This window comes from Rhea americana, unplaced genomic scaffold, assembly GCF_003343005.1.
Source record: "Rhea americana isolate MKP2758 unplaced genomic scaffold, rheAme1 scaffold_18, whole genome shotgun sequence".
Lineage (NCBI taxonomy): Eukaryota > Metazoa > Chordata > Aves > Rheiformes > Rheidae > Rhea > Rhea americana.
In genome coordinates, this window is record NW_028185927.1 from 6,292,913 (window position 1) to 6,319,367 (window position 26,455).

The 26,455-nt window shown below is 39.7% G+C and overlaps 1 protein-coding gene and 1 non-coding gene across 2 annotated transcripts in view; one reads left to right on the forward strand and one right to left on the reverse strand.

The window, feature by feature from the left end:
* MIPOL1 (mirror-image polydactyly 1) overlaps positions 1-26,455 on the forward strand; it is a 189,430-nt gene that overhangs the window by 149,971 nt on the left and 13,004 nt on the right. The window contains exon 12 of the mRNA XM_085301717.1: positions 15,723-15,953. Within this exon, the coding sequence (XP_085157843.1) occupies positions 15,723-15,953 (231 nt within the window). The remainder of the gene's footprint in view (positions 1-15,722; positions 15,954-26,455) is intronic.
* Positions 11,051-11,121, reverse strand: TRNAG-GCC (transfer RNA glycine (anticodon GCC)). Its single transcript has one exon. It is a non-coding gene; the product is annotated as a tRNA-Gly (tRNA).

Below are 26,455 nucleotides of genomic sequence, written 5' to 3' on the forward strand. Positions count from 1 at the left end.
GATGACAATGGTATAGTTTTAGTTCATCTATTGTTATCTGGAGTGTCATTAAACCTAATGATGTGCCAGATGAGAAAAGCAGTCTTATCAGGTCTCCCGGCTTAATAAGCAGGGGGTTCTCTGCCCTCGAATCGTGTCTCGGAGTAGCTGTGGCTGCGGGTTCTGTTTGACTTTTGGAGAGGGCTTGGAGTCAGAGGAAACTGCAGTTTAGAGTGCATTTATGCTATACCCAAGCTCTTCAGACAGATGGCTGCTAGCACTCCAAAATGATTAAAATATGTTCCAAGCAAGATCAGGCTGTGGGCTTGGGGACCCAACCTTTCATTAGTCAATAAAGGGTCTTGAGTTCGTGAAAATGAAATCTTAGCCAATAAGGCTGCTGGTTTTCTCTGAGCTGTTTCTTTGGATTTGCAGTTGTGGGTTGGATTTGGGCCAATATCTATCCAATAATTTARGGCTTTAAAAAAATCTGTTTACAAGAGACTTCCCAACGGATCTGCCTGTTGGCCAAAATTTTGGCTGATGGCCAAAATTTTCAATCTTGATGTGTAAATTCAGATACCTGAGTGTGCATTAGCAAGCTAGAAAGGGACTTGCAAGTGCAGCTTTGGAAAGCCAGTCACTCACTGAATCACATTGAAACTGTAGGCACCAAAGCTTGATCATTTTGACCTGTTATATGTTATTTTTTAAAAGATGGCTAAAAGGCATCTCTAGAAAGATCTCCAGAACATTTTGTTTATACCATACCCCCAAATGCTGGCTTATTGTGCAAATTTTCCGGATCTTCTAGAAAGCAATAATACTACTATTGACAGCTCCCAAGCGTTGTCAGTGCTTGGCAGATCTGAAAATGCCACGGTATAGTTTGGTGCTATGGCACAGTTGGGTTTTGTTCTCTCATCTACCCCAGGTATGGATAGGCAACTAGGAGCTTGTAGAAATGCAAAGTGTCAGTAACCTCTGCCCCTCAAAGTGAGGGCAGTAGCAGTGTATGTCTGTGTTTAATACAATATTAACAAATCCAAGCCTTCTGTTTCTTTTTCTTTTTCTGGCAGAGGTGCTACAAAGACTGCTCACACAATTTATAAACTTCTGAACTTAAAGTGCTCTTACCCCAAAGACTTTCCACAGAAGTCATAAAACCTGAAGATATGTTTATTCTCCCAGTCTCTAAAAAMATCCTTCAAGATTTAGCCCGTTGGTTGCTAAAAGAGAATATATTTTAAGCAAACYGAATCAGAGTTTTGACATACACCAGCAGAAGCAAAGAAAGTCGTAGTGATCCCATTAGCTCGATGTGATCCCATTAGCGGGATTGTTGAGCTCGTCTCCTTTCATCCTGGGAGCCGTTCCCACGTTCGTTCCCGTCGTGGGTGCTTGAGGAGGCAGGCGGCTGGAGCTTTCCCCCTGCACACCGCAGCTACTCGGGGAATGCCGTACGCCGTTTCTCCGTCTCATAGTTTCCTGAAGGTTTTTCTGTGCTTCACTTTTAGCAATCAGCAAAGTGAATTTTACCTATTTTACCTATCTCAAACAAAGGCAAGATGTTACCATCTTCAGATAAATATGCRTCAGAGTCTGGGTCCTTTGAGCCAAAGTATTTAGGCAAGGTGGAATTTCTTTTTTTTTYYTTTTTTTTTTCGTTTATTGTAAAGTATCTGTTTTGTGTGTCCCAAAGCTTTTGTCCACCATTTGAACAGTTCTGTCATCCTCTCTGCTCTGACAAGTGATTCTTTAACTAATTCACGTTCTCCCTGAAACGCATTGATAGCTCTAGGCATAAGTTTTTAACCACTGTTCTTCAGATTCCTCCAAACTGTTTTGTTTTATGAAGGCAGAGCTAACAACTCAACTCATTTTCTCCAGAGCAGGTCACACGAAATGAAAGTCTGCACGAAAAGCTCAGGACATAGCAAATGTTCRTCCTTCTGTCAGTGCGGAACCACTTCTGGAGTTCTTGATGAACAGATATGTTTATCTTGGACTTGGGAGTTCTCCCACTGATTAAAGCGTGCTCTGAAATCGTCCTGTTACTTTATCTCTGTTTGAGGCTGGTTGTGTAAAATTTAGGAATATAACCTAATAACCATCTAAATGAGTTAAAATTCCAAGGGAGGGAGATAGGCAAAGTCTTCGTCAAAGTGTCATAATTTTAAGGATTGATAGATCATGAAGAACTAGCACTAGGAAAGGAAACTATAAAGARTATGTTCCCARTRTCCTTGGGGCGGACAATTAATTTCKCTCCTTAGAGAGAATTAGGTCTCACCTTGTATCTGGGGAGGGTGGACTAGATGATCTCCAGAGGTCCCTTCCAACCTTACTGATTCTATGATTCTATGATCTCCTGAGGTACCAGACTTCATATTAGTCAGCTACTCAGGAGAGCACATAGATCCTTTTGTTAAGCAAGCCAGCAGCCTACGTGGCCTGTCACATCTTTCTTGGGTCACTTTTCTGAGCTCCACAGAACCTTGATTTCTGAAAATGTCACCTAATAAGAAAGTGCCACAGGATATTCTGTTCATACCCTAAGGTCTGAGGTTTCCAGAGAACCAAGCAGGAGTTCAAGAATGACATGAGTCTGGAGATGCAGGTGATTTTTACATGCTGCTGAAGTGATTTGGGGCTCTTGCTTTGAGTATTCTGATTTATCATTGTTTTCATCCGGAGTTACTAGTCCCTGACACTTCCAAATATCAAGTCCTAAAAGTCTCTATTTGGGGAGTGAAAATGAAGGGCCTCTTTTGGAATGTTTTTTCTTTTCCTTTTGATTCCCCTAGCTATAAGATGTGAATAGTGCTACTCATACGTTTTTGGAAAATACATTGATTTAAGTTTTCTTTATTAGATTCTGCTACATGTTAAGTGGGGAGAACCTAAATATATCACAGTAGCTATTGTATTGCAGCAGTCCTTCTGAAATGCAAGTACAGAACTGCCTTTTCCAGACAAGCAGTATACTGTGAGTGCCCCATTAATACATTTAATGACCAACTTTTTCTCCTGTTTCCTCTAAATTACTGTAAAGTTACTATTCCAAGGAGAGAAAGTAGCTTTTTATTCTGCAGAATACTGTGGCATTCATCGCTTTGAGTGAGAATGTAATCTCAAAGAGTTCATAATATTTCCTCTGCTAAAAGGCAGCAAGTATTTGGAGCCCTTTGAAATAGGGATAATACTGTAACAGAGAAAAAGAGTACCTGCTTTCTAGGTAGGTGAGTTCAGTTATTGTTAGTTCAGGTCTGGGGATTTCTTTTGGTCAAATCAATGAATACATATATATATATATATAGAACTTCATTGCAGAAATGTTCAAGTGTTCCTCGTTTCTGTTTGTAAAAGCATAACTCCTTGTGCTGGGGGAAGGAGGGTTGAGCCTGCCAGCGTTGATGGAGGTGAGTGTGGATAGCCAGTTAGCATGGGACAGCTAGATGGGAACAGAGAAGCATGTGAATTGGGTAGATTGCTGCAGATTTATGCTTGCAAAACCAGAACAGGTAAATTGTTTGTGAGTTTAGAGAGCCCAGGTTAGCAGACTTAAATAAAAATGTGGCTTTAAAAAAAATCAAAAAGGTGTTGGTATAATGAAATTTCTTTTGAAGATTATTCTGGAGGCAGGTTACAAAATATAGAACACATATATTTTTACTCAAGTATTGCTTCAATAATGGCCTTTAATACTGTTGACATTATTTGTGGATTGAATGCCAGCAATTTAGACAATAGATAGTATCAGGTGCTAATAGATCAAACGTAATTACTCTAGATGAAATAATTTTACACAGTTTAACAAAATTGTTTCAATTATTTATTCACTGTAAAAGCAAACTTTGACTAAAGGTGAAGATACTAAGCTTTCTCCTCTAGAGGCATTGTACGCGTTTCTGAGTCATATTTTTTCTTCATAGCAACCTTTCCTCTATAGCAGCTTCTAGTGCAAGTTATTACAATTCTTTTTGCATAAGTTAGGTCATATGAAGTTCAGCTGTAGGTGGGGCCACTGTAGTAGATTGGGGGACAGTCTTAATAGATCCGTTTCATTAATTAAGTCATGCATTTTTTTATTAACAAAACCTGTATGTCAGGTTTAGCCAGCTGGGAGCCATTCGCATGGTTGTTATCTTTGTCAGAAGGAATATTGTGAAAATAAGGAATTACTGTACATGCTTTAACTCCTGATTAAACAGAGGAATGACATCCGTTCACCRCTGTCCATGAAACAATAACTTAGGGGCATATCATAAGCTTGATTCATAGAGCTTGATCTGCACATAGCTCAGTAAGGAAATTCTGTACATCGTATTCAAAATTTACCCCGAAGGGTTTGTGTCAAACCTGTCCCATGGTTATTGAGGTAAGGGAGGTTAAGGCCTAGCTTACTTATTTCTTGTTTTCACTCTTGAACTTTTTTTTTTTTTTTTTTTTTTTTAAAGCAGTATTTTCTGATATTATTTCTCTTCTGATGCTCCATTCCCAGAGATCAGGAGAAAGAAGCAAAATTTCCAAAAAGTATTCGGTTGTACTAGACACAGAGAAGAACAGTGTAAAAGCACCTACTGATGACTGSAGCCTTTAGTTTCTTGATACAAACAAATTTAAGTCATTCTTTACTAGGCTGAGAAACTTTCTCCTTGTTCTCAACAGGAAATGTGCTAATGACGTCCATGGTCGTTAAAGGTTGACACGGGGCGGGGGAAGCTCTCACCAAGCAGGAAGGGGAAGTGCCATGGATTTGTCCCTTATGCAGAGGAGTAGGAAGAAGGATGGGGCACATTGCTCTCCCCTGTTCACATTTTCTGATTTTCTTTTCTTTTACTTCTTAGCTATACAGGGTTTTAATTATATCCAGGCTCATCTGACAACAGGTTCTGGTGATTTCAGTAATACTCTATAACGGGGTAATACCGAGTCTGAAATACTTATTCTTCTGTTTAGCTCCTCTTCCCTACTATCTGTGCCCAAAAGAGTCACATGTCAGCCTACTTTATTTCTTCCACCTCGGTTGTGGAGTAGAATGTAGTAGTAGARTGAGGAGTATCATGATGGAGGAATTCAGGTTCTCTTCTTCAGCAATGTTACTGCTCCTATCAGAGGAAATTAAAATGCTGGTTGAACATGTGTATCTATAGCAGGTAGTACTCATACTGAATTATTATCTTGTTCTATTCAAAAAAAAAAAAAAAAAAGGAATAATTGAGCACTTCAGTGTTGGCTGGATTTCACAAGAGTTCCCATATTCATTCAATTTCCTTGTCAGGTTCTGAGAAAATAATTACTTCTTTGGTTCAGTGCAACCAATGCACTTCCTGCTACAGTATTTCACTTTTACCTACTGCTTATGGAGAAACGGTACACTGACAGAAAGAAAAAAAATGCTGGTTTTCTTGGGAATTCCTGCATCGTTAAGTTAATACTGTTGTTTTCCTCTTCACTCAGACTACTTTAGAGTGCATGACAATATTATTCTTTTGCAGATTTGTTTTCAGTAGCCCAATGGTCAAAACTCATGAGGGTAAAGGAGGAAAGAGGTGAAAGAAGCTGATGTAATATATATTTAATTTTTACAGAATTCTGTTCAGCATGTGTTTGGAGCTTCTTTCCAACCCTTATGCTTTAGAGCTCTTTCCTCTCTGATTTTTCTCCAGCAATTGCTAGTCYAATGTCTCACTTTTCAAGACCCCTGTGAGTGGTGTGATTCAACTTGCAGCCTGTCTGCCACATCCAGCTAATGGTGACTTTCTTCTGGGAGGAAGCAAAGAACAAGATTTCAGATAGCAAAGCCTCTGGGCTAACGACAGCTGAGCAGAGCACCAGGAGGAGGCTGTCACTGTTCAGGCCTCTTGGTGGCAATGGCTGCTGGCACGGGAWTGAGGAGAAGGAAATTACCTCCGTTACAGAAACTGTAGTATTTTCTTGCTAAGGTCCCAAACCTGGATCTGTCTGCTGAGGTCAGCCATGCTGAGAGGTTTTGCCAGCGCACTTGTACGGTGAATTGGCTCTTTGGTACCTTCCCATGAATAATTTGCACTGAGGCCTGAACCTCGGTGGAGGCGTCAGGTTTCCAGGTGCTCTACACTTAYGTAACGGGAAGAAATCCTGGGCCCCAAAAGCTTAGAATTTAAAGAAAGAAKGGAAAAAAAACCTGAGGGAAAGGCACTTTACTCCCAGTTTCAGTATGGCAGGCCGCGTTTTGCATGTTGTGACACGCTCGGTACCGCACACGAGATGTGAGATAGGGAGGGAATTTAAGACGGAGCTCTGATCCCCACTCCACTAAATCATTCCCCCAGCGTGTGCCCTTGTTTCGTGTAAGGAGAATGGCCCAGACAAGTCTGCCCAGTTGCTTCAGTAAGCACTGGTACAATGGGGAAGCAGACTTTCCCCATATTAAATTTCCCAGGCGTTCCCTTTATCATTTAAGCCGTCATTTTAACTGTGTTGTTTCATAGCTCTTAACTGTCCAAGAAGCTGTATGATTTATATGAGTAAGGGTTTGGCAGCAGCAGCTAGGTAAGATATGGCTTACTGAGTCGCTCTACATTGCTATTGTGTCATTTGCTTGGCTTTAAGGAGGTGACTTGCAAAAGGTGTATCCGTGTAGTAGTGCGAGGACCAGCGGCATGGTTGTACAGAAGAAGCCATGATAACTTTAAAGCAGACATCACAGACATCTATACCAGCCTGGGTAAGGGCTCTTAAACTGCAGCACGTGCAGCCCTGTGATTCATCAGCAATTTTGGGGTGATCCATGTTCCTATACTCAGAACCCATCTGCTAGGCACACTCACCTGGAGTTCAGCGATCTACCTCGTTTCTTGGCCCACGGGACTCCTGGTTTGGCTATAGTCAGAGTTGCTTAATAGCTCTCAGTAACACCTGGGACAAAAATCAGACAAAAATGTTCAAAAATGTTCAAATGTTGTTTTCCAGGGGGTGGGGGAAAGTATTTTCAAAAAAAAATGTATATTTAAAAGAAACCATCATTCAAAGATTTTTAACCAGCTGAATCATGAGGCAAAAAGGGAATGATAAGAAAGCAGTGTGGCATGTGACCCTCCTTCCCAGGTCAGCAACACTGAGAGTTTCTGGCTTAGGGCTTTTCAGCTCATCCATGAGATCATCCTTCTCGCAAATTCCRTATGTATTCAGTTATTACATCTTTRAAATACATTTCCATTCCTTGTATTTCTTTTAATTGCCTTCTTCTGGAKAGACTCTTCTCTTCCATCTGCTCAGCTGGATGTTCCTGACCATGCTAGAAAGTAGGGCTGGCTTCCAGCGCAGTGTCCAAGACAGACTCATCTCTCTTCTCTTGTTCAGTGGAGAATTTAAGCCAGGCATAAAATTCATGATCGTGCCTGATTTATAAACATTATATTAAATACAAGATATTTTCTGAGATTATTAGCAGCAAGCTTTCTTCAACTGGTCACCATTCCTGGATGGTGCCATGTGCTTTATTGCTTGATTGACTTGTGTACTTTTATCATTTTTATTAATATTATGTTCATCAGAATCAATTATTATTGTTTTGGAAACTCCTGGCTATCCTATTTCTCTCTTTTATTTCTCCAGTCTTTATTTTGGAATTCTACTGAATGGCATCAAGAGCACTAAAGAGGACATTTAAACACTGGGAAAAAGTAATACTTWTACTTCTGGGAAAACATTTATGGTGGTTCACATTTTGGAAATTGAAACACTGTCAATGCTTTATTCCAAAATTATTTTCCCAGAAAAAACTTAGATCCACTGATAAATCAGTTTCATATTGAGGTTCATGCAGAGAGTGCTGAAAGGCTGTGTTGGGGGAAAGGACTAGGAGATGTCTACATCCTCAGTCCATTAGCACAGAGGCATGGAATAAGCCTGTGTAGTCTGTCAGGAGATGTTTGGATCCTACCTGGCTGTAGCAGGCAGGTCCATAAGTAAGTGTTACAGGATAAGGTAAAAGTTTTTGTCTATTTAGAGATGTGTTTGTCTATTTAGAGATCTAGACAAAGTGCTTTGCACAGAGAAATAGAAAATGAAAAACCACTTAATAAAATGAACTAGATCAGAATCTGCCTACTTTGAGATGGGAGCGTTCACAGTAGTGAAAAGTAAAGTCTCTGAGTCTTAATATAGCTATTTAAACRGGTTGTTTTCTTCCTCTGTGAAAAGAAGCTGAAAATCCTAGGCCACCTTGATGCGAGTGAGAGCCAGGAATTTTACAGAAACTGAAGCCGTGTAAGAAAATCTCAAATGTGCACTTGTATAACAGGTTTTGAGCGAGTCTGGCGCAGTACCTACTACTACCCTATAAAGGGCTGGGTTCCTTGATGTATATTGCTGGCTGGCATTTTATCAAGGAAATAAGTTTTTCTTTCTCTTTATTTTGTGGCATACGGAGTGAAACTACATTTTCTCTTTCAAAGCCTTGATTTAAAAGCATTAGATTATTAATTTAATGCTTTTGCATATGACTAGAATCGTGACTGAACAAATTATTTATGCAGAGAGAAGCAAGATAAAGTTTCTTTCAAGAGTTCTTAAACGTATCAGATTGATAACAGTCAAAACACCTTTACTGCCATTAAATATTTACCAAGACTTGGCTTTTGGAAGAGGGGCAGTTTAGTGCAGTGTGTTTGGCTCCATGCGATGCTATTGATTAGCTATCAGAAGGACATAGTTAATGGGTAACCCGAGGTATTACAGAGCACTCCACATTCTTGTCAAGTCTTTTCTCTGAAGATGACCTAAAATAAAGTCAGTTACAACTGGCGTTCACCCTGCCACAGATTGCACAAGCTCACCCACGGTATGAACAAAAGGTTCAGAAGAATCAGTTGACCAGTGCTTAAGCAATCCTTTCTAGTAGTTGTTGTCATCACTGCTGGACTTTAGAACTGAACGTGTTTACATTTAATTAGAAAGAACACACAGTTTGCATCGCACAGTAGCTATCAGGATCGAATCAGAATTGATTTCCGCTCTCTTTCTCAAATTACTGTTTCCCTCAAACTAATTAAAAAAAGGCACATAACAAAATGACTCATATAAATTTTAAAGCAAAGTAAACAGTATTCCCTGGAGACAAAAATAAAAGTCAATAGCAYATAGTTGTTACGTTGGACTTCTTTTCAGGTGATTCTGGTGCCTGTGTTATGATAGATATATCAGTACTGTCAGATGTATGTATGTATATGTATTAGAAGTATATATGAAGCACCCCTTTTCACTGAGTGGACACTTCACTACTTCAGTTTTCAGTTTCAGGATTCTTACTCCTTTCATATGAATTGTTGCAGGCTCTCTGGTGCAACAGGTGATTCACTAGTATGGACACAGTGGTTTTTGCAGGAGGATTTTGTTCATTAAAAAAAAAAAAAAAAAMTGTGTGCAGGTCACTTGTAAAAYGTCGTCAGAGACCACTATCATTTCCAGAGAGAAGCTGTAAAAGGAAGCTAAAGGCACAAACCAAACCAGCCTTAATTTCATACATAATTTCAAACAAAGAATTTTATCACTTACACAGGCACAGTCAAACTAAGGTGACAGGACGCTGCTGAAGGGTGCTACCGCAGATTGCTGACCCCTGAATGTGCACATTCTTCGTCCTCAAGAAAGGTTTCTGTGGTCGGCATTTTGGAGACTAGAGGTTCAAACCAGCCTTTGGCTGAGCGCTGCCAAGTCCAGTGAAGCCGGTGGGGACTGACGGTGTTGCAGTCCACACTAGTGTGGGGCTGTAGGAGTCCTGCAAAGCCTGCTCAGAAGGCCCGGTATTCACCTCTGCCATAACGTCTTAGTTTCCATGTAAGAGACAGTGTCCAGAATGAAGCTCTTGGAAAGGATCATCASAAAAGGAAAAGGTAATCTGTAAAGCATCTATTTTCCACCTGTTTTAGTGGATATATCAACAGCTGTGTTATTTTAGTGCACAACAATATCTACTGCTTCCTTATGTATGTTTAGCTTTTTGGAAAAAAATGCACTGTTTTGAAAACCGACATTATCAATGTATAAAGAATTACCCACTTCGACCTTTAGGACAAGATCTTCAGTCTCTCTACAGCTAGTTTGTGTTTCTGCAAATSCCTGCCGTAGCTGGTTTCCCCACTGGCCCGCAGCCAGAATCGCTGCCTTTGCGCAGCGCCCTGCCACCCCCCTGCAGCGGTCCGTGTCGATGGAGTGGCCTCCAGCAGCCGGCGGAGAGGCTCCGGGTGCCAGTCAGCCCCGAAACGGAGAGGGCGGAACAAGGTCTTGTCTTGGAGCCACCGGTGCGCCTCTTCCCGCCTGTTGCTCAGCTGAGCCAGGACCTGTTCTCTTGCAGTTACGGCGTCAGCGCTTCCAGGGAAAACGGTCAGGGTTTTCTGACATGCTGTACAACGTGGAATTGTTGGCACCATCTTAAACATCCTTTATTTCAAATACTGAGGTCACTCCTGATGACTTGATGCCAGTTCTGTCTTCGATTAATAGATAAGGTTGCTTCTGTATTTACAGTATTACCTAAACAATCTATTACTGTAGGGAATAACTACAATATTGCAAATACTAAGTTAAAGTTATTTTGTTAACTATAGTCATTGGCAAATATTTAAGGCTGGCCAAAGCATATGAACTGGCAATAAAGAGTAGATAAAAGATAGCAAAATTCTTTCCTTTAAGTACTAGTGTGCTGAAGAAAGCACTGTACGAAATACAATTATTTGTAAAAATTCAGATCAATTTTACGTCATTGTAAGAGAGGCTTCAAAGAGAGTTGAATGTGAATGCTTAGGCTGAAATACGCTAATACTCAAAACATGACAGGAACATTTTACTGCAGGTTTGGTTTTATGAATACCATGTAGTCTAATAAAACCATGAAAAGCATCTGCAATAGTTGCTGTTGTATCGAAAACAGTCTCCTAATTTGTGGAAGATAGCGAGAACCTATGAATATGTGTGTGAAGCAGTTAACACAGCTCTGTTGTGGAACCATGAAGAGGTATCATAGAATCATAGGATGGTACGGTTGGAAGGGACCTCTGGAGATCGTCTTGTCCAGCCCTCAGCRTAGCCCATATGGGGATTGAACCCACGACCTTGGCATTGGCAGCACCACGCTCTAACCAACTGAGCTAAACCTGCCCCCCCAGATGTTAACAAGTATCAGGTAACATTCAGGATTAAAATATAAGATCTAGAGTAATCTCTTTTGTAAATTCAGATACACTATAGCTAAGAGTTGGTGTATGTGTGAAAAAAGCTGATGCTAAGCTGTCATCTGCCACACTAGTAATTAATCGGTCAGAGGTTATAGAGGGTTCTGGTTTTGGATGCTACTTTGAGAGAACATTATGTGCTCAGGAAATTCAGGAAATCTGACCTCTGGAAAGGCTTAAATGATTACATCACATGTCCCAGTTCTTACTACCTTTCCAAGGTTAGTCATGTGGGAAGGGAGTGGGTGCTGTGGTGGTCCTGGTGAATGAAAAGGAGGCCTGAAAGAGAATGTTTGCTGCTTGGTGTCATGAGAAGACCATCTGGTTTTAGTTCTGGCCTAGATTCAAATTGTACTGAATCTAAGTTACCTGTTTTAACAGTGACAAGTATCTTTTTCAGCAGTGGAACTCRGACCAGCTAGCAAATGTCGGTAGCGTGATTTCCATTGTAGATAACATCGAGCCTGTGCTTAAATCATATGCTGTCCAGACTACTTGGACACTTCTACAGGTTGCAGATGTTCTCCAGATCATGTCAGGGGAGAAGGCTAAACTCTGCTGCTGCTCACTGTGGATCCAAATTCAAATGTAACTGAGTTTGGATGGTATGGACATGCACAAAGGTATTCATTGTCAACTCCAACCTGTCAATGTGTTGGCCTATAAAATCCTGAGGTTATACCACCAACCAACACAGAGAAGAGAATCAGTAGTGGGTTCTGTCCTCAAAGTGCTCATCCATCTGTTGAAAGAATATAAAATAGAGAGGATGCCTGAGCTCGTCCTAAGCTAAGAATTTGTGGGTTCTCCACACACGAGATAGAGACACTCTGTGATGGACTGTAAGAATGCACAGAACGTAGTCTGCATTATGCACAATGTGCGTTAATGTTACAGTTTTGTACATGATCTGTGGCCTCTGCTCTGTGATGGAGTCTAACAGCTGCAGCCATCTGGTTGAATTAGAGTGATGTTTGGGTGGTGATGTGACCTTAATGCTCGTAATTGCAGACGAAAGCACATAATCACAGGCTAGTAAAATATTTGTCTATGGTAGGGTAATGCCATCTAGTTGCCTGTCTAACAGCTGTCAAAAGCGCTCACATGTGGTGCAAACTCCACCATTATACATACTGTGCTGTGCAGCAAAACAAGCTTAGTGTCAAAGTCCTTGTAGATCATATGGGCTTTTTAAGAATATTTCTCATTGCAATATCTGCTAAGAGCACCTCTGAGGCCCTATTTCCAAGTCATCAATGCTGCCTAGCCCTTCAGTACTCAGCAGCATGAGCGGACCCTCTTCAAAACCATCCTGGGTACAGGTTGAAGTGCCAGAAGCTTGAGTATCAGACACATTTGTGGTGAAAACCAAGGCCAAACCAACATGCATTTGGAAACATTGGGTGTAATGTTTGTCACTAGGTTTGTTGTGGGGGAGGGCAGGAATGTTTGTTTGTTACTGCTTTTTTTTTTCTTTATGTCTTCAGATGGAAGATTTTTCTGTGCTGTTCAGCAATTGCTTTAGGTGGAAAATCATTTCCCACCTTGCAGCAGAAGTATGCTTGGCAAGGAAAGAAGTGTTATAAGAGCAGCACTTCATACAGCTGATTTTCAGCCAAAGTCAAATCCCTTGGGAACAGTTTTTAACTGGTGAAATTTTTAGCAGAAGTGAAGCTGCTCTGACTTTGGGGTCTATAGAAACCTCTGGGTAGTCAGGAGTTGCGTAAGTGGCTTAATCACATACGACTTTTCTTCTCCTGCCTGGACACGGTTTGGGTGGGCCCGTTAATTGAAGCTGTCAGATCCAAGCTCTAGCAAGAAAGTTAGGCCCGTATTGCCGTAGAAAGCCAAAAGGCTTGCGATTTTCATGAACCATTCTGCAGGCCTTGAACTCCCATTTGTTTTTGGTTTATAGCATTGATATTGTTCAGAGAAATAATTTGCTGGACATTAATGAAGGAATTTCAGATTAATAAGTATCAAAAGAGACTAAATAAAAACATTTTACCAAAACATATATTGGCAGAAATCTTGAGGTTGCATGTTCTGGGGGGAAAAAAATGTTAAAATATATATCAACCACAGTACCTTTATCGGAATGAATCACACTGACTTGCAAAATAATACATGGCAGAATCTACTGTGATCAATTTGAGATAAAACATGTAATACTAATATTGCATGCAGTACTGTTCTGGGCCAGCACTTTCTGAAGAAGCTGAATCAGAGTCACGAAGGACCAATGTTTCTGAATCTAAATATATTATTTTATTTTTCATATCTTCTGAAAAAAAAATACTAAGGTGCTGTCTTAGGCAATGAACAAATTGGCATATTTGTTTTTGTTTTTTTGTTTTTTTGAAAATCAGAGACCTATATATCCATGGAAGAGTTTAACTTCTGAGCTCTTTTTTTTYCTTTTAACTTTGTCCCAGGTGTTTAAGAATAGGACATCAGTGTTATTTCAGTGGCCCACTTTCATCTTTATTTGCATATCTTTGTATTTTTCTATGGTGATCAGTGCTTCACCGTATAATAGAACTTCAGTCAGTAAATTTTATGGGTAGCTATTAAAAATTTTATTATAAATGAGTCTGTTCTATGCATTTTCATATCCTTTTATAAATATTTATATTTTCAATATGTCTTCATTTAATTGAAAAGGTTCTTTGCATTATTTTCAGACAACCTTAGGTAGCAGGTGTAATGACATATCAGCACTCTGACCTTTGAGCTTCTAGATTTCTATTAGTTCATCCACATTTTACTTGTACATGTATATTGTATTTTAGTTGGTATACGATTTTCCTTTATAGCCTGATGGAATGAAGGGTGTTTCCTGTACAAAAGGCTTAATGAATTGGAAAGGAAGAAAACGGTGTTTGATATTTATGTGGTCAGTCACAGAGATGGTCGCAAGTCATGCTCATCAGTGCAGCAACAGCTTCTGGTAGACGTGAAGTTGTGTCGAAATAACTTCAACTATTTGAACGTGCTGCTTACTGTGCTGTTCTGTTGCTGTCACTTTTGTTGTAAATATTCTCCAGGAATGTTTTTGACTATTAGGGTCATTTTCCAGGGGTGTAAAATTCACTAGAAAATTAGGAGTATTAGAGATGGAAAACATGACTGCTAATTCCACAAAGTCTGCTAGTTCAGGCTCCTCCTTAGTAATTACCTACTAATGTGATTTCTGCCATTTCACTGTAATAACACAAGCATTTGGCTACTTACTGATTCCTCAAGAAATAATTCCACAGCCTAATAGGCTTTGGGGTTTTTTTTTCCCTCATCTTCAGTCTTTTTTTCACCCTTTTCTCAATTTCTTCTCATTACTTATTGTTAATGTTTAACCTAATGTTTTGTCTAAAATCTTTCTTTTTGCACATTTTCCATGGTTATTGTTAGATGATCCAGGCATAGTTATTTCTCGTAATCTCCTAAATCTATTGCTTCAGATCCCTATTCCATTTCATTTCTCATTTCTGATCTCCCTTTGATTTGTCCAGAGCTTTCTGACGCTCAAGCACAAGCATCCAGCACAGTATTCTAGTTTGTGCAACTGTCTTCTTTGTTTATACCATGAAAGATTATTTGTTTCATGGTTTATATTTGATATCTCCATGAATATACCTCAAAATTATCTATAAAACTGAATTGGTTGGATACACATCTATGGCACTTTTGCRTGAAATAGTTGATAAATGTGTCTGACCTGTTGTCTGAGCGAAACCAAAAGAGCGGGTTATAAATGTCTTTGCAAGAAATTGTTATTGTAGTGAAGGACACTATGGATATTGAAGTGCCCGGTGATAAAGCTTTGATGCTGGCAGGTAACCTATTTCTATGTACTCTGGACAGGCTGTTTAAGACACAGTATATTTTAGTGTAGCTGTTACTAGCTTATTTAAACCAGCATCAAGAAATATTTTACTTTCCTGTCACRAAAATATTGGCTGACAATCTTCAGGATTGATTAACATACGAAAATCATTTGTATTTCCAAAAAATTCCAGCTAAGGTAATAATTTCATTCTGGTACATTGTGGCATTTTTATTCCTGTCACTGTATTGAAAAATAGGCTACTTTGCAAATAAGCCGTCTGTAGTAGGTGAATTTGCTTGCTGAAGGTGCTGTGCAACATGAGGTAATAACACCTCAGTGACTCGCACTGATTAATTCAACTTTATGCAAATCACAATACCAACTTGTTGCTAYGTCTCATAGGAAGATAATGCTCAAATTGGGGTAGAGATTGTATCTGGAAGATGTTACAGTTGAAAAGTACTGCTTTTTAAGTTTTCATTAGTAAAAAGTTTGGGTTTTTTTTTAATTCTAATAGCTCTTTTATGCTTTTAGAAAATCCTTGTTTTCTATCACCTTTGAAATAAAACATGCTCTGGTATGAGCACACGTGGATCCATGTATCATAATATTAAAAGCACTGAWTAACCTGAGTGTAGTACTCCTGCAGCTCAGCATGAAGCTCAAAGTTAATGAAAAGTATGCTTTTGTTTTTCCAGGCTACCCAAATCCTTGTCTCAAGGATTGAGTCCGAAGGATCAGCCTGGCCGTACTTTTGGTACCTCTGAAGGTGGGCTGCGCAGAGGGGACGATGTTGTGACCCTTCTGTATCGCCAGGTAGAAGAACTGGCAGCCCAACTGCAGCAAGCCCAGTCGCAGCAGCAGGACACCGAGGTGAAGCTCCAGAAGGCCTTGGAGGCTTCACGGGAAGCCAATGAAAAAGTTCAGAAGTAAGTCCCTTGCCTTTTTTTTTTTTTTTTTTTATGGCTAGTGACCCCCAAACCCATCACCATTTTTTAAGAGGCAAAAAAACACTTTTTTTTTTTTTTTTTTAAGGGAAAAAATGCAGTTGAAAACTAAATGAAACATTCTTTCTTCTGGTATATTGTCTGTGGTTGCATGCATGGTTGTGTTCAGAGAAGTTCATTTAAAATGTTTCACTCTTTGTCAACGGTTCAACTTCTTACTCAGTTATAACTTGGATCGCTTCAACAGTTATATAATGTAGTGCAAGTCAGTGCGCCTTGTATTAATGTTATGGAAACTGCTTTCTAGGGGTGCAAGGCACARTGAAAGTGTTTCATCTCCCAGGAATGGTTTTCTCTGTCGTTTTACCCATGACAATCCTATGGCAACACAGTATTGGCCTTTATAATTGCATAGTAAAATGTTATTATGRTTCTCATATATTATTTTTGTCTGGTACGTATCTGTCTCATGCTGTACAAAATGTTTGTAGGGGTGTGTAGAGCCACCTTCAAAACCTCACCAAAATCAATAGGAGGTCTCTGAATCAGTGAACATGGACTGTRTGGTCTTTCCCACCATAAGATTCTCTATTACAAGGCTATTAGACTTCAAACAGTACTTTCAGTACTGAAGTCCTTATTGTYATGGTTCTTATTACTAGCATATAAGCTTTAGAAATTCTGGTTGCTGGGACATAGGCAACTGGATAGGCCATGCCTTGTCAAAGACCGGCACTTCTTATGTCTGCATTACCTCCATCAGCTGCAAAATACCCCTTTCAGACTCTTCCAAGACTGTTGATACTTAACTGGGCAAAATGTTCCCATCATTCCATATTTGTCTTTCAGTTTTATGTCTGCAGTTAATTTCCAGAGTAGCTAGAAATCGGCTTATAATACACTGTAAGGACTAAAAAGTTCTCCCTGTTTAAAAGAAAAAAACCTGCTTAGTGTTCCTGTTTTAAAAAAAAAGTTACATTTTTAAATTTATTTGTAACTATGTAGTTAAGATAAATACATACATATATATATATATATATATATATATATAAACATATTTTCTGTCATCACTTTAAAATCCCTTGTGGTTATCTGAGAATCATTCAACTCTATATTCTGATCATTTAGATGCATTTGAAAATTCAGCAGGCACATTAAATATGCTCATTAAAATAAACCTATAAAATAATTAAAGCATGTCTAGGAGTCCCTAACCAACATAGTTTTGATAATATGGACTGTTTATATTGATTTGTTATGTATTGAGTGTTGCCTGGGTACTTTGTGTAGTATAGAGGAATCTTGAGCTGTGCTTAAGGAGTTTGTATCTCCAGGTATATACACAGCAATTCACTGAATTTCTTGATAAATTAATGATTAAAATCAGTAATTCATGCTGAGATTAAATTATACCAATACAATAATAATAATGGCTAAATATTTCTGTGCACTGTTAGTTGTTTCATTTCATTTTATTTGTAAACATCTACTAACAGTAGGTTGGGAATACTGAAGTGAAGTTGGTTTGTTTGGGGGGGTTGGGTACTTCTTCTTTTTTTTTTTTTTTCCCAGGGAAACAGTCTTGTTTAATCCCGTGTAACCAGAGTGGCTATAATAGAAGTGCAGACACAACTTGAATTAAAGCAGTGGTGACGGACTGGTATAACGAAAAGAATTTATGTAATTTAATATGCTCAACTACTTGGGAAATTTTTGGTCAGGCTCCCTTTCGTTATTGCTAAGACCAGGCCACTGTGCCTCTAGCAAAATTAAACAACTGGGTGAAGCCCTTCGGCGACAATAGCGTGCCCTTTTTATCAAGAAACTGTGGAAATGCTCTGTGCGCCTTCCCAGCACCCGGAGTCATCCACCCCCATCTTATAATTCAACCTGCAAACAGATTAAGCAGCTGAGTTTGTGGAAAGTGTGTTTGCTTTGAGCTGAGAGCCCTTGTGCGACRCTATAGAGATTCCTCTGACACCTCTGGGAGAGCTACGCAGACACTTGGTACCCATCAGCAGGGAAACCGGGCGGAGAATTCCCAATTTCTTTGTAACCTCAACTGCTTCATACAAGCCAGTGTTTGGCAATTAGGCAGGAGCTCATTAGTTAGCTTTGCTTTTTATTTTGAAGATGTAGGACGTTCTGCATTTCAAAAAGGAACTGACGGCTTTAAAACTTGTCCACTGAAAGACTTCTTGCTGTTAACTGCGGTAATATTGATGATGAGCACGGGGTGCTTCTTGTGATTGAAAGTGTGACACTACAATTCCTGGCCTGCGTGTGGTTCTGAAGTACTTGTCCYCCTGATTTCGCATGAAAAAAAAAAGAACCAAGTAGAATTTCATTCTGACAGATGAGGGAAGGATTTTAGCAGCTAGGTAAAATAGTTTCCCAATGTTAGTGAGTAAAATACCTGACTCATGCACTAACAATTAAAAAACAGAAGAGAAAAATAATTATGAACTTCATAAAGAAAGGACTTCAGTGCTTACAGTCAGCATCTTATGCTGAGTTTGAAATACAGAGATGTAATTTCTCCCTGGTTTTGCCACGATTTCATCCATTTACGTTATCTAGTAGGGAACTAAGCTGCAATTGCGGCTTTCAGAGTGAGAGGTCCTGGTCAGAACCGTGGCCCTGTGTTTTGCCTAAGGACACAAAGCATCTAAAAAATTTCTGGATGCCGTCCCACACCAAAGAGCAGCTGGGAGCCAGAAGGGGGATATACTGGAATCTGCCCGTTGCGAACTTGGGTGTAGTAAAATTCTGTTTGCACTAAAGCGGAGGGAACATCTTGCAGCAGCGGGTAAGTCGGTTGCAACTGTGCGCTCCTGCCTCGGAGGCTGATCCCCGGTCCCCGCCGGGAGGGTGGTGTGGCAGAGGAAATACTGGWGCTCGGAGAGGGGCCACACAGCTTGTAGCAGCTTTTACGTGCCTCTATTTTGGTTTCAAAAAATTAACAGCGTACACCTCTGCCAATCCATGGGACACTAAATATTTTTGACACATTCTGTAGTATTGCTGTGAGTATAATTTCCTATATTTTTGGTTACTGTTTATACGTCTCCGTTGCAAACAAAGGATTAGGGCACAGTTCCCCAGGAGCGCTGGCGCAGAGCCGCAGGCCCCCCGCGAGCCCGTCCTGCTGGAGAAGCCCGGAGCCAGCTGCTGCGGCCCCAGAAGGGAAGCGGGGCTGACCTGGAGAAGGTGCCTGGGAAAGCCTCGGAGTTAATTAGTGCTCCTGCCAGCAAGAGCTGGAAGCAGCAAGGTATTTTAAAACTGTCCTTCCTGCTGGAACCGCTGGGACCGAGGAGTGGCTGCTGATGGCAGCGAGATCAGGGGAGGTTACGCTGTAATACCAGATCAATACAGCCAATTATCAGTAAAGGTGGAGGCCATTTTTGATGCATTTTTTTGCAGGAACAATAGCTTTGAAGCTGGGAGGAATTTCCATGCAATTTCTGTATTGAAGGTTTCTATTTTGTCGCTCAAGCTGATGATTCTGGCTCAGCAGAGCTCAGCTCTGGCTGCGTGAGCGCTGTCGTGCTTGCACACTCACGTAGCTTGTGCACGTAAGTTTGGAGCAGAGATGATCACAATTGTGACAGCGAGGACTTCAGTGCAGAAAGCAGCTATTCTGCATAGAGAATTTCTGTGTAACTTCTAAAAGCAAGCACAGAGCCACAAAATACTAGTGCAGTGCTAAAATACGTATGTATGAAAGTAAGCACAGATGTGGTAAGTATAGTGCTTGTACACTTTGCCAAGTTAGTTCTTATTATGAACAAAGAAAATATAAAAGTGATGTAAAATAGAAATTCTTTCTTATTTTATCCTTAACTGTTTATTGAAGAGATTTTTCTTTTGATTTTGGATTTGTTTGTTTTGAAGTGGAAGTCAGGGAAGTTGTAGATGTGGATAAAATATTTCAGTCGATGAAATACAGGAGGAAATTAAGCTGTCTTGTGGATAAGTAGATAATTTTATCAAAGGAAATTATTGTCTCTCATAAAAGAAATATTACCTTTAATAGCGGCCGTTTGCTTTACCTCTTCAATTTTTTTTTTTTTTTGGCAGCCTAACTTTCATTGTTAGTGGAACACACCTATTTCTGGGTAGTCCTGGGTTTCCCTCCAGCATTTCTGAACGCGCTTTCTGTGCTTTCTTAGCTATTCACTTAGTTTCATTTCTTAGCTGATGCTGTTAAACAAGTCCACCAATGAGACGGGCAAAACCAAACTGTTCTTACGAGCATCTCACATATTTGAAAAGAATACATAAATGAGAAGAAATAAGGACGGCACATGTATTAAGTGATTAGAGTCCTCCTCTTCAAGTGAAACAAATCTGCCTTCCGAGYGCAGGAATTGTGTGCATTTCACATCAGTGTCCAGGACATTCTCCAGGGCCCGCTGGAGGGTCTAATCTTCCCCAGAGTGATCCGAGCAGTGTAGTTCAAGAACAAGAAAGAATCTTTGAATAATCTCACCACAATGTGAGATGACCCTCCGACAGGGGACTGACCAGATACACATATGGGTTTTGGGAAGACGCTCTGATGCTCTTTTTTAGCACAGCTGTGAGAAGAATGTGGCTTAGACCCAGTAGTCTTTCTGGAGTATAGCTGGCAAAGGAAACCATGAGGAGAGGAGAATTTAACACATGGGTGTAAGAGAGCCCGCTTCATTGATGCGATCTGAGGGGAATGTCTAATGACTGGAAGAATCAAACTTGGCAATGAAAACACAAAGCTCTTTTCATCAATTCAAACGCCGGCTCTAAAGCTGCAGATGGTTACCTCCAGCTTTGCCTATTCAGTGTGGGGTTGTATAAAATGGCACTTTGGTGAATACTAATAGATGAAAACAAAGATTTAATAACATAAAGATGTGGTTTTCATTTTTAAATGAGGATACAGGTCAGTGTCTCAGAAAAGAATAAAATGAGTATCTTTATATATAGGTCTAAAGTCCCTGGAGATTTTTAACTGCAAACATGGTATCTTTAATGTACAAATTGTATTCAGTACAGCACAGCTATGTGGGGAGCAGATTAAAAGCAAGATTTCTGAATTATTATACTGACTGAACTGCTTTGTACCCTGCAAATGTTGTTAACTAGTTATCCCTCCTTTAAAATCATGCCTACATATATTTAGCTGAAGTATACATTGCAGCTTGTATGCTTTCAGTCGCTCGTTGTAAATAAGAATGGAGCTAGTTAATTAGAAATTGCAGGCAGAAGCACTGCACAAAAGAAGTAAGTTGTACATTCACGGGGATTCAAAGCTGTTTGTTTTGGAGGAACCACCTAATGTTAGAGAACTCGACTGACTTTATTTTAAATTTTAGAGATACATTTCTGTAGTTTTCGTCTTTCAAAATACTAAATGTAATTTGTGTTGTTATTTTATTGAGGTATTATCTTCAGATGGTCAGACTCCACTATTAAAACTAGACTTTTTTTTTTTTTAACTTACAAAAATGTATTCTGGAGAATGTTAGATCAACACATTAACTACTGGAGACCAGAAGTACAACTTTGTAGATATTAATAGTTTCACTGATTTGTGTCAGTAGATAATTTAACAGATGTCAAAAGTGATTTTGCTTTTAATGAAAAGCACTGTGCTGTCTGCTGCTGTGAATTTCTGCGGGCTGAATAATTGGTAATCTTTTAATATCATATAGGGAAYAATTTGGTGCTGGTGTTTTGAAACAGTAAGTTCGTTCTGATGTTTTGTTGAAGAATGTAAATATAGAGCTAGTTCCTCAGTTACAGTAAATTGGCTTAGCTCTGTTGTGCTGAGTTGCAGTCATTTGTTCCAGGTAAGGATCAGACCTCTAGTTTACTGTGAAGCTGGTGCTGCTGTGTGTAGTCAAAAGGCAACCGAGCGAGGGCAGAGGGCTAATAACCCTTTACTATTATAACAAGCAATAGAAGCCAATGGTTATGAGAGTCTGTATGGAAGAAAACGGATGGGAGAGAGAAAGAGGAAACTCGTGCAGCAGTCTAAAACACCAGTGAAAATTAACAATAGTTCTGGACTTTCAGAACTGGATCAAAAACTCTTAAAGGAGATGGAACATGGAAAAAAAAAAAACTGCTTGATGAGGACTGATGTACTGGCTGCTTCATGCAGTGATTAAAAGCAGATTATGAGATCCTTGGGGCCCATAAGAGATACGCAGTCTCCACAGGCGGAGTTTTATAGTGTCTAGGAAACCCACGCTAGCCAGATGGAAGGTTCCCAGACACGCAAAACTACCACATACCCCAAAGCATTCTGCAGAGCATAGCCCAGCTGATGCAAAGTTTCTCTGGCATGCGAGGCATGAATAGAAACATGAGAAAGTCAGAAACAAAAGCCCTAGTAAGAGTCATCTCATGTCACGTATGAAAATATCACCATTATCTATAGTAGCAATGACAGGCAGTGTGAAATTACTGGATTTGGGAGCAATAGGTTTGGAGATAGTCTGCTTTAGGGATTAAGTTTAATGAGGAATTAAGACTAATTGAAATGTGTGAAGGAAGTCACGTGTGATTGAACTGAAAGCAGTACACAGTATGGACAGAATTTATTTAAGTACTTAAAACTCTRTAGTAAAGTCAGTGACTCTCAAAAAAATCCCTCTTAGACTGCACTAGTATGCATGGTAACATGATGAATTATAACGTCATGTCAAGATACCTATTTGTTGTAATAAAAGAACCGAGTAAATCRGTGAGATTATGTTCGACTTCAGAGGAACTCGACAAAGCCAGAACCAGAGACTGATTTCGCTCTATGGAGGAAATAATTTATTGGACTGGAGTTCGAATCTGAGGTGAATTGAACAAATTCAGTCACTTGTGGCATGTTCTGTGGACTGTTCACATGGCAGGTCTTGTTTCCCTTGCCATGTCTAAGGTACTATTTATGCTGTACAAAAAGAAATATAGCACTTCCGCAAAACTTTCATGTGTTTTTCACACTGAATTATATTATCTTAATTCACTTACCAATCTGAATTGCATACTCCAAGTTATGGTCCGGTTAGACTTTGTAGACTGTGATAACGGGAATGGCTGGTGCTACCTACCATTAATACCAGTTATTTCCTGGCCCAAAGACGAGAAGCTTATGTTAGCATAAATGGGAAACTTCTGACTGTAAAAATTGGAAAGCAGACCAACTTTGTCATTTTTTGCCCAGTTTCTTTGGAGACACAAATTCAGAAACGTGCTAAACAGAGTAATGCACAAGGGTTGTGCTGAGATCCACACGAAGCTGAGTGACCACAGCCGTGTCCCTTCCAAAGTTTCCTTGGTGTCTGTGTCCCTCCCTCCTTTCCTAAGCAATTGTTTGGGAGTGGGAATCCTCATCCAGGGTGTGACAGAATAGAGCTGAGTTTCCTCTTCTGTCTGAGCAGATCCTAATTCAGGTCTCCCGTGTCTCAAGGGGATGTTGCAGCTGCCCAGGTTTGGCCTGGATGCTCTTCTTTCCTTACATTGAAGCTGTACTTCTTGGATCAGAGAGCAGTGAGTGGGCTGCTTACCTCCGGGAGGTGAGACCTGATCCTTTCCTTTAGGATTTTTTCTCAGTTTTATCCAATGCCCACTGAACAYAAATATGGAAATGACATTGGAAACGACGTCTCCTGTTTTCCAAGTGAGTGCCCTTGATCAGTGCCTGCAGAATCATACCTTCAGGTCCAATAACATTTCACAGCTTCAAAATGAGAAGTAGAGATGATCCTTCTGCCTCGGAGATCAGAGACACGAGTTAAAACCAAGTTTTCCTCCRCTTGGCTGAATGCTCTGCCGGGCAGGCGATACAATTTTTTACACGTGTTTTAAAAAGGAAGAGTGCCAGCACTGCCATTATGTTCGTCACCTTAAAAAGAAACAAGGTTCATTTTAGAGAAGGGACCTCTTGGCAGCTCAGAGGAAGATGCTTAAGCTGAGGGGCTAAGATAAAAAACGAAACAAAACGACGACGACAGAACGCTACGTGGCTAGTTTAGGAGTGCCCTTCTCTTGTGCCGCGCGTTGCAGATGCCGTGCGCGGGAGCTGCCGTGCTCTCTGTGCACGTGGGACGAAGATTGCTTGGGTGTAGATCACGCTCGGAGCCGTGGCTCCCCGAGAGTCCTGGAAGACAGATTTGGCAGCGTTCAAAATTCCTACAGCTAAGACCCTTCGTACTACTGACGACTGATAATTTTTTTCATTTTAAGATTGCCCCTAATAGATCAGTTCACGGTATCAGTACCAAAAGTTTCATATACTTGTAATCCGTTATGTAGCCAGAGCAGATCATGGAATATCATTTTCAGAGATGTTTTAGGTGTCGTAGTGAGACCTTTAGCATGAGACAGCGCGTGATCGTTGCCAGCGTTATGTTCAGTGGTGCGCCTAACAGGGCGAGGAGAGGAAATCCCAGCCAGGGGGAAGCACGGGGAAGCCTTTCGTGCGTTCCCTGCACACCCAGGACATCCACTGACGGCCGGGAATTTCACGTGGATGAAGAATGCAAAATTTAGCGCGCAGTCTAAGTCAGATATTTACTTTCTTTGTGTAGCTATGATTTAGGTTTACTTAACCTCTGTAAGTTGTGGGCTGGAGTGCAGCTATTGTTTTCTTAAGTATGGGTAGTTACAATATAAACACAAATGTTTATCATCATTTGAATATTTATCATCTCACTCTTTCAAGAAAATATAAGCGGTACTGAAACTTCGTTCTGTCAAACACCGGAATGTGTTTTGTGAAAGCCAAATGTTTTCAGAGTCAATATAATCACAGCATCCCAGTTTTTGACCTGTGTGTTCATTTACAGTTTGCTTATAGCTGCTTCACAGAGATGGAAGTTTGTAGATTACAACATGGTTTTATTGATTTATCAGTAGCAAAATACACTGAGTACACTCAGTAAACTGGATCAGCTAGCTCTTGATCTTGTATTGTATAATATCAGCTTGTTGTGGAATACTTCAGAACAAAATCACAGTGTTGGCATAGTTAACATAAATGGTGTAAACCAGACTTGCAAAGACTAATATTTAGTAAGACCAATACCACAAACAAATTAGATTTTGGAGTTGTTTGCCCAATCGGAAGAAGCATGCTGACATAGTATTTGTGAGCATATAGTTAACCATACTATGACAAATTACTAAATAATCTTTGAAAAGCGGATTGAGTTGCTCCTTGAAGAACGGCAGGAAAGCRTTTTCTGAAACTTAGGTTTTTTTTCTAAGCCAAAAAAATGAGTGTCACAGTAAATAATCATTTACTTTAATATTTTATATCCAAATAAAATAAATCCCCATGCATTTGCGTTGCAGTTACTAAATAGTATTTGGTTTGTTTGCAAGAGTCATTTATTTGTGGCTTGGCTGAAGGAATAAAAATAAATTGCGGTTCTTTCTGTTAATACTCATACTGTTTCTCAGCATATGCAAAAGGTTGAATACTGTAAATGTATGTGCAGAAGCTCAACAAAAATCTCAGACTTGCTGAAGCTTCTGAATTGCATATGAATTTTTAGAGAATTGCTGGAATAGTTCTTTGTAGCATCAGATGGAAATAATGGTCTAGGCGCAATCCACAAAAGCATTTAATTTCAAGCAAACTTGAGATCACTGGAATTTCACTGCCTAAAATTAAGCATGCCTTTACTGAAGCAGGAGCTAGTTCTCCGTGTAGAGTTCATGTTTCTCATCTAATGCTGAGTCATTAAGGAAGTAGTCAATTTTTTTCAAATGGCTGCTAATTTTTTAATGAAATTCTGTGGAAAACTGAACTGTGTGGAATACATGAACTGTGTTTTTAGGCTTGAAAGCTTACAATAGCCTTAACTCCATCATTGCCACTGTTTTATTGGCAAGTTGCTTGGCTTTCCTGTTACAGTTCTTTGCCATATGTGAGGTAGGTAGAAGGCTGAAGATCTGGACCCTGAGCTGTTATTGTTGTACAGCATGAATCTTTAGGGTGTAAGTTTATCTTTTTTATTTCTATTTTTTCATTGTCTGTATTTTTTCTAATATTTTCGATATTCTATGGAGGTTTTGCCCACAGAAAGTATCAGAATTTAGCCTTTAAATGGAAAACACTGCAGATTTTGAAGTTGTGTATTTAAAAATTTGCACTTGTTTAGCACTTTATTCTGTCTCTTATATGACATCATTTTTCTATCACATCAATCCTTTATTTGCTAAAATAATAATATAAATCATTTTAAGGATGTAATAGTTGTGCATCTGGTAAAAGGGATATCCTGAAGGATGAACTCAACGCAAAAGACATCTCACAAGTCTCAAGTTTTAAACACTGAGAAAATATTTCACTCTAAGCTTTTAAAGTATTTTATTAATTTTAGTGTAAAGACAAAGTTTTAAATTCTTATCAGCAGAAACTAAAAAGTTTTTCTCCTAGAACTTACCATCTGTGTCACTACCAAGCAGAATTGCACCAAGGCTCGAGTCTGCCAGTTCAG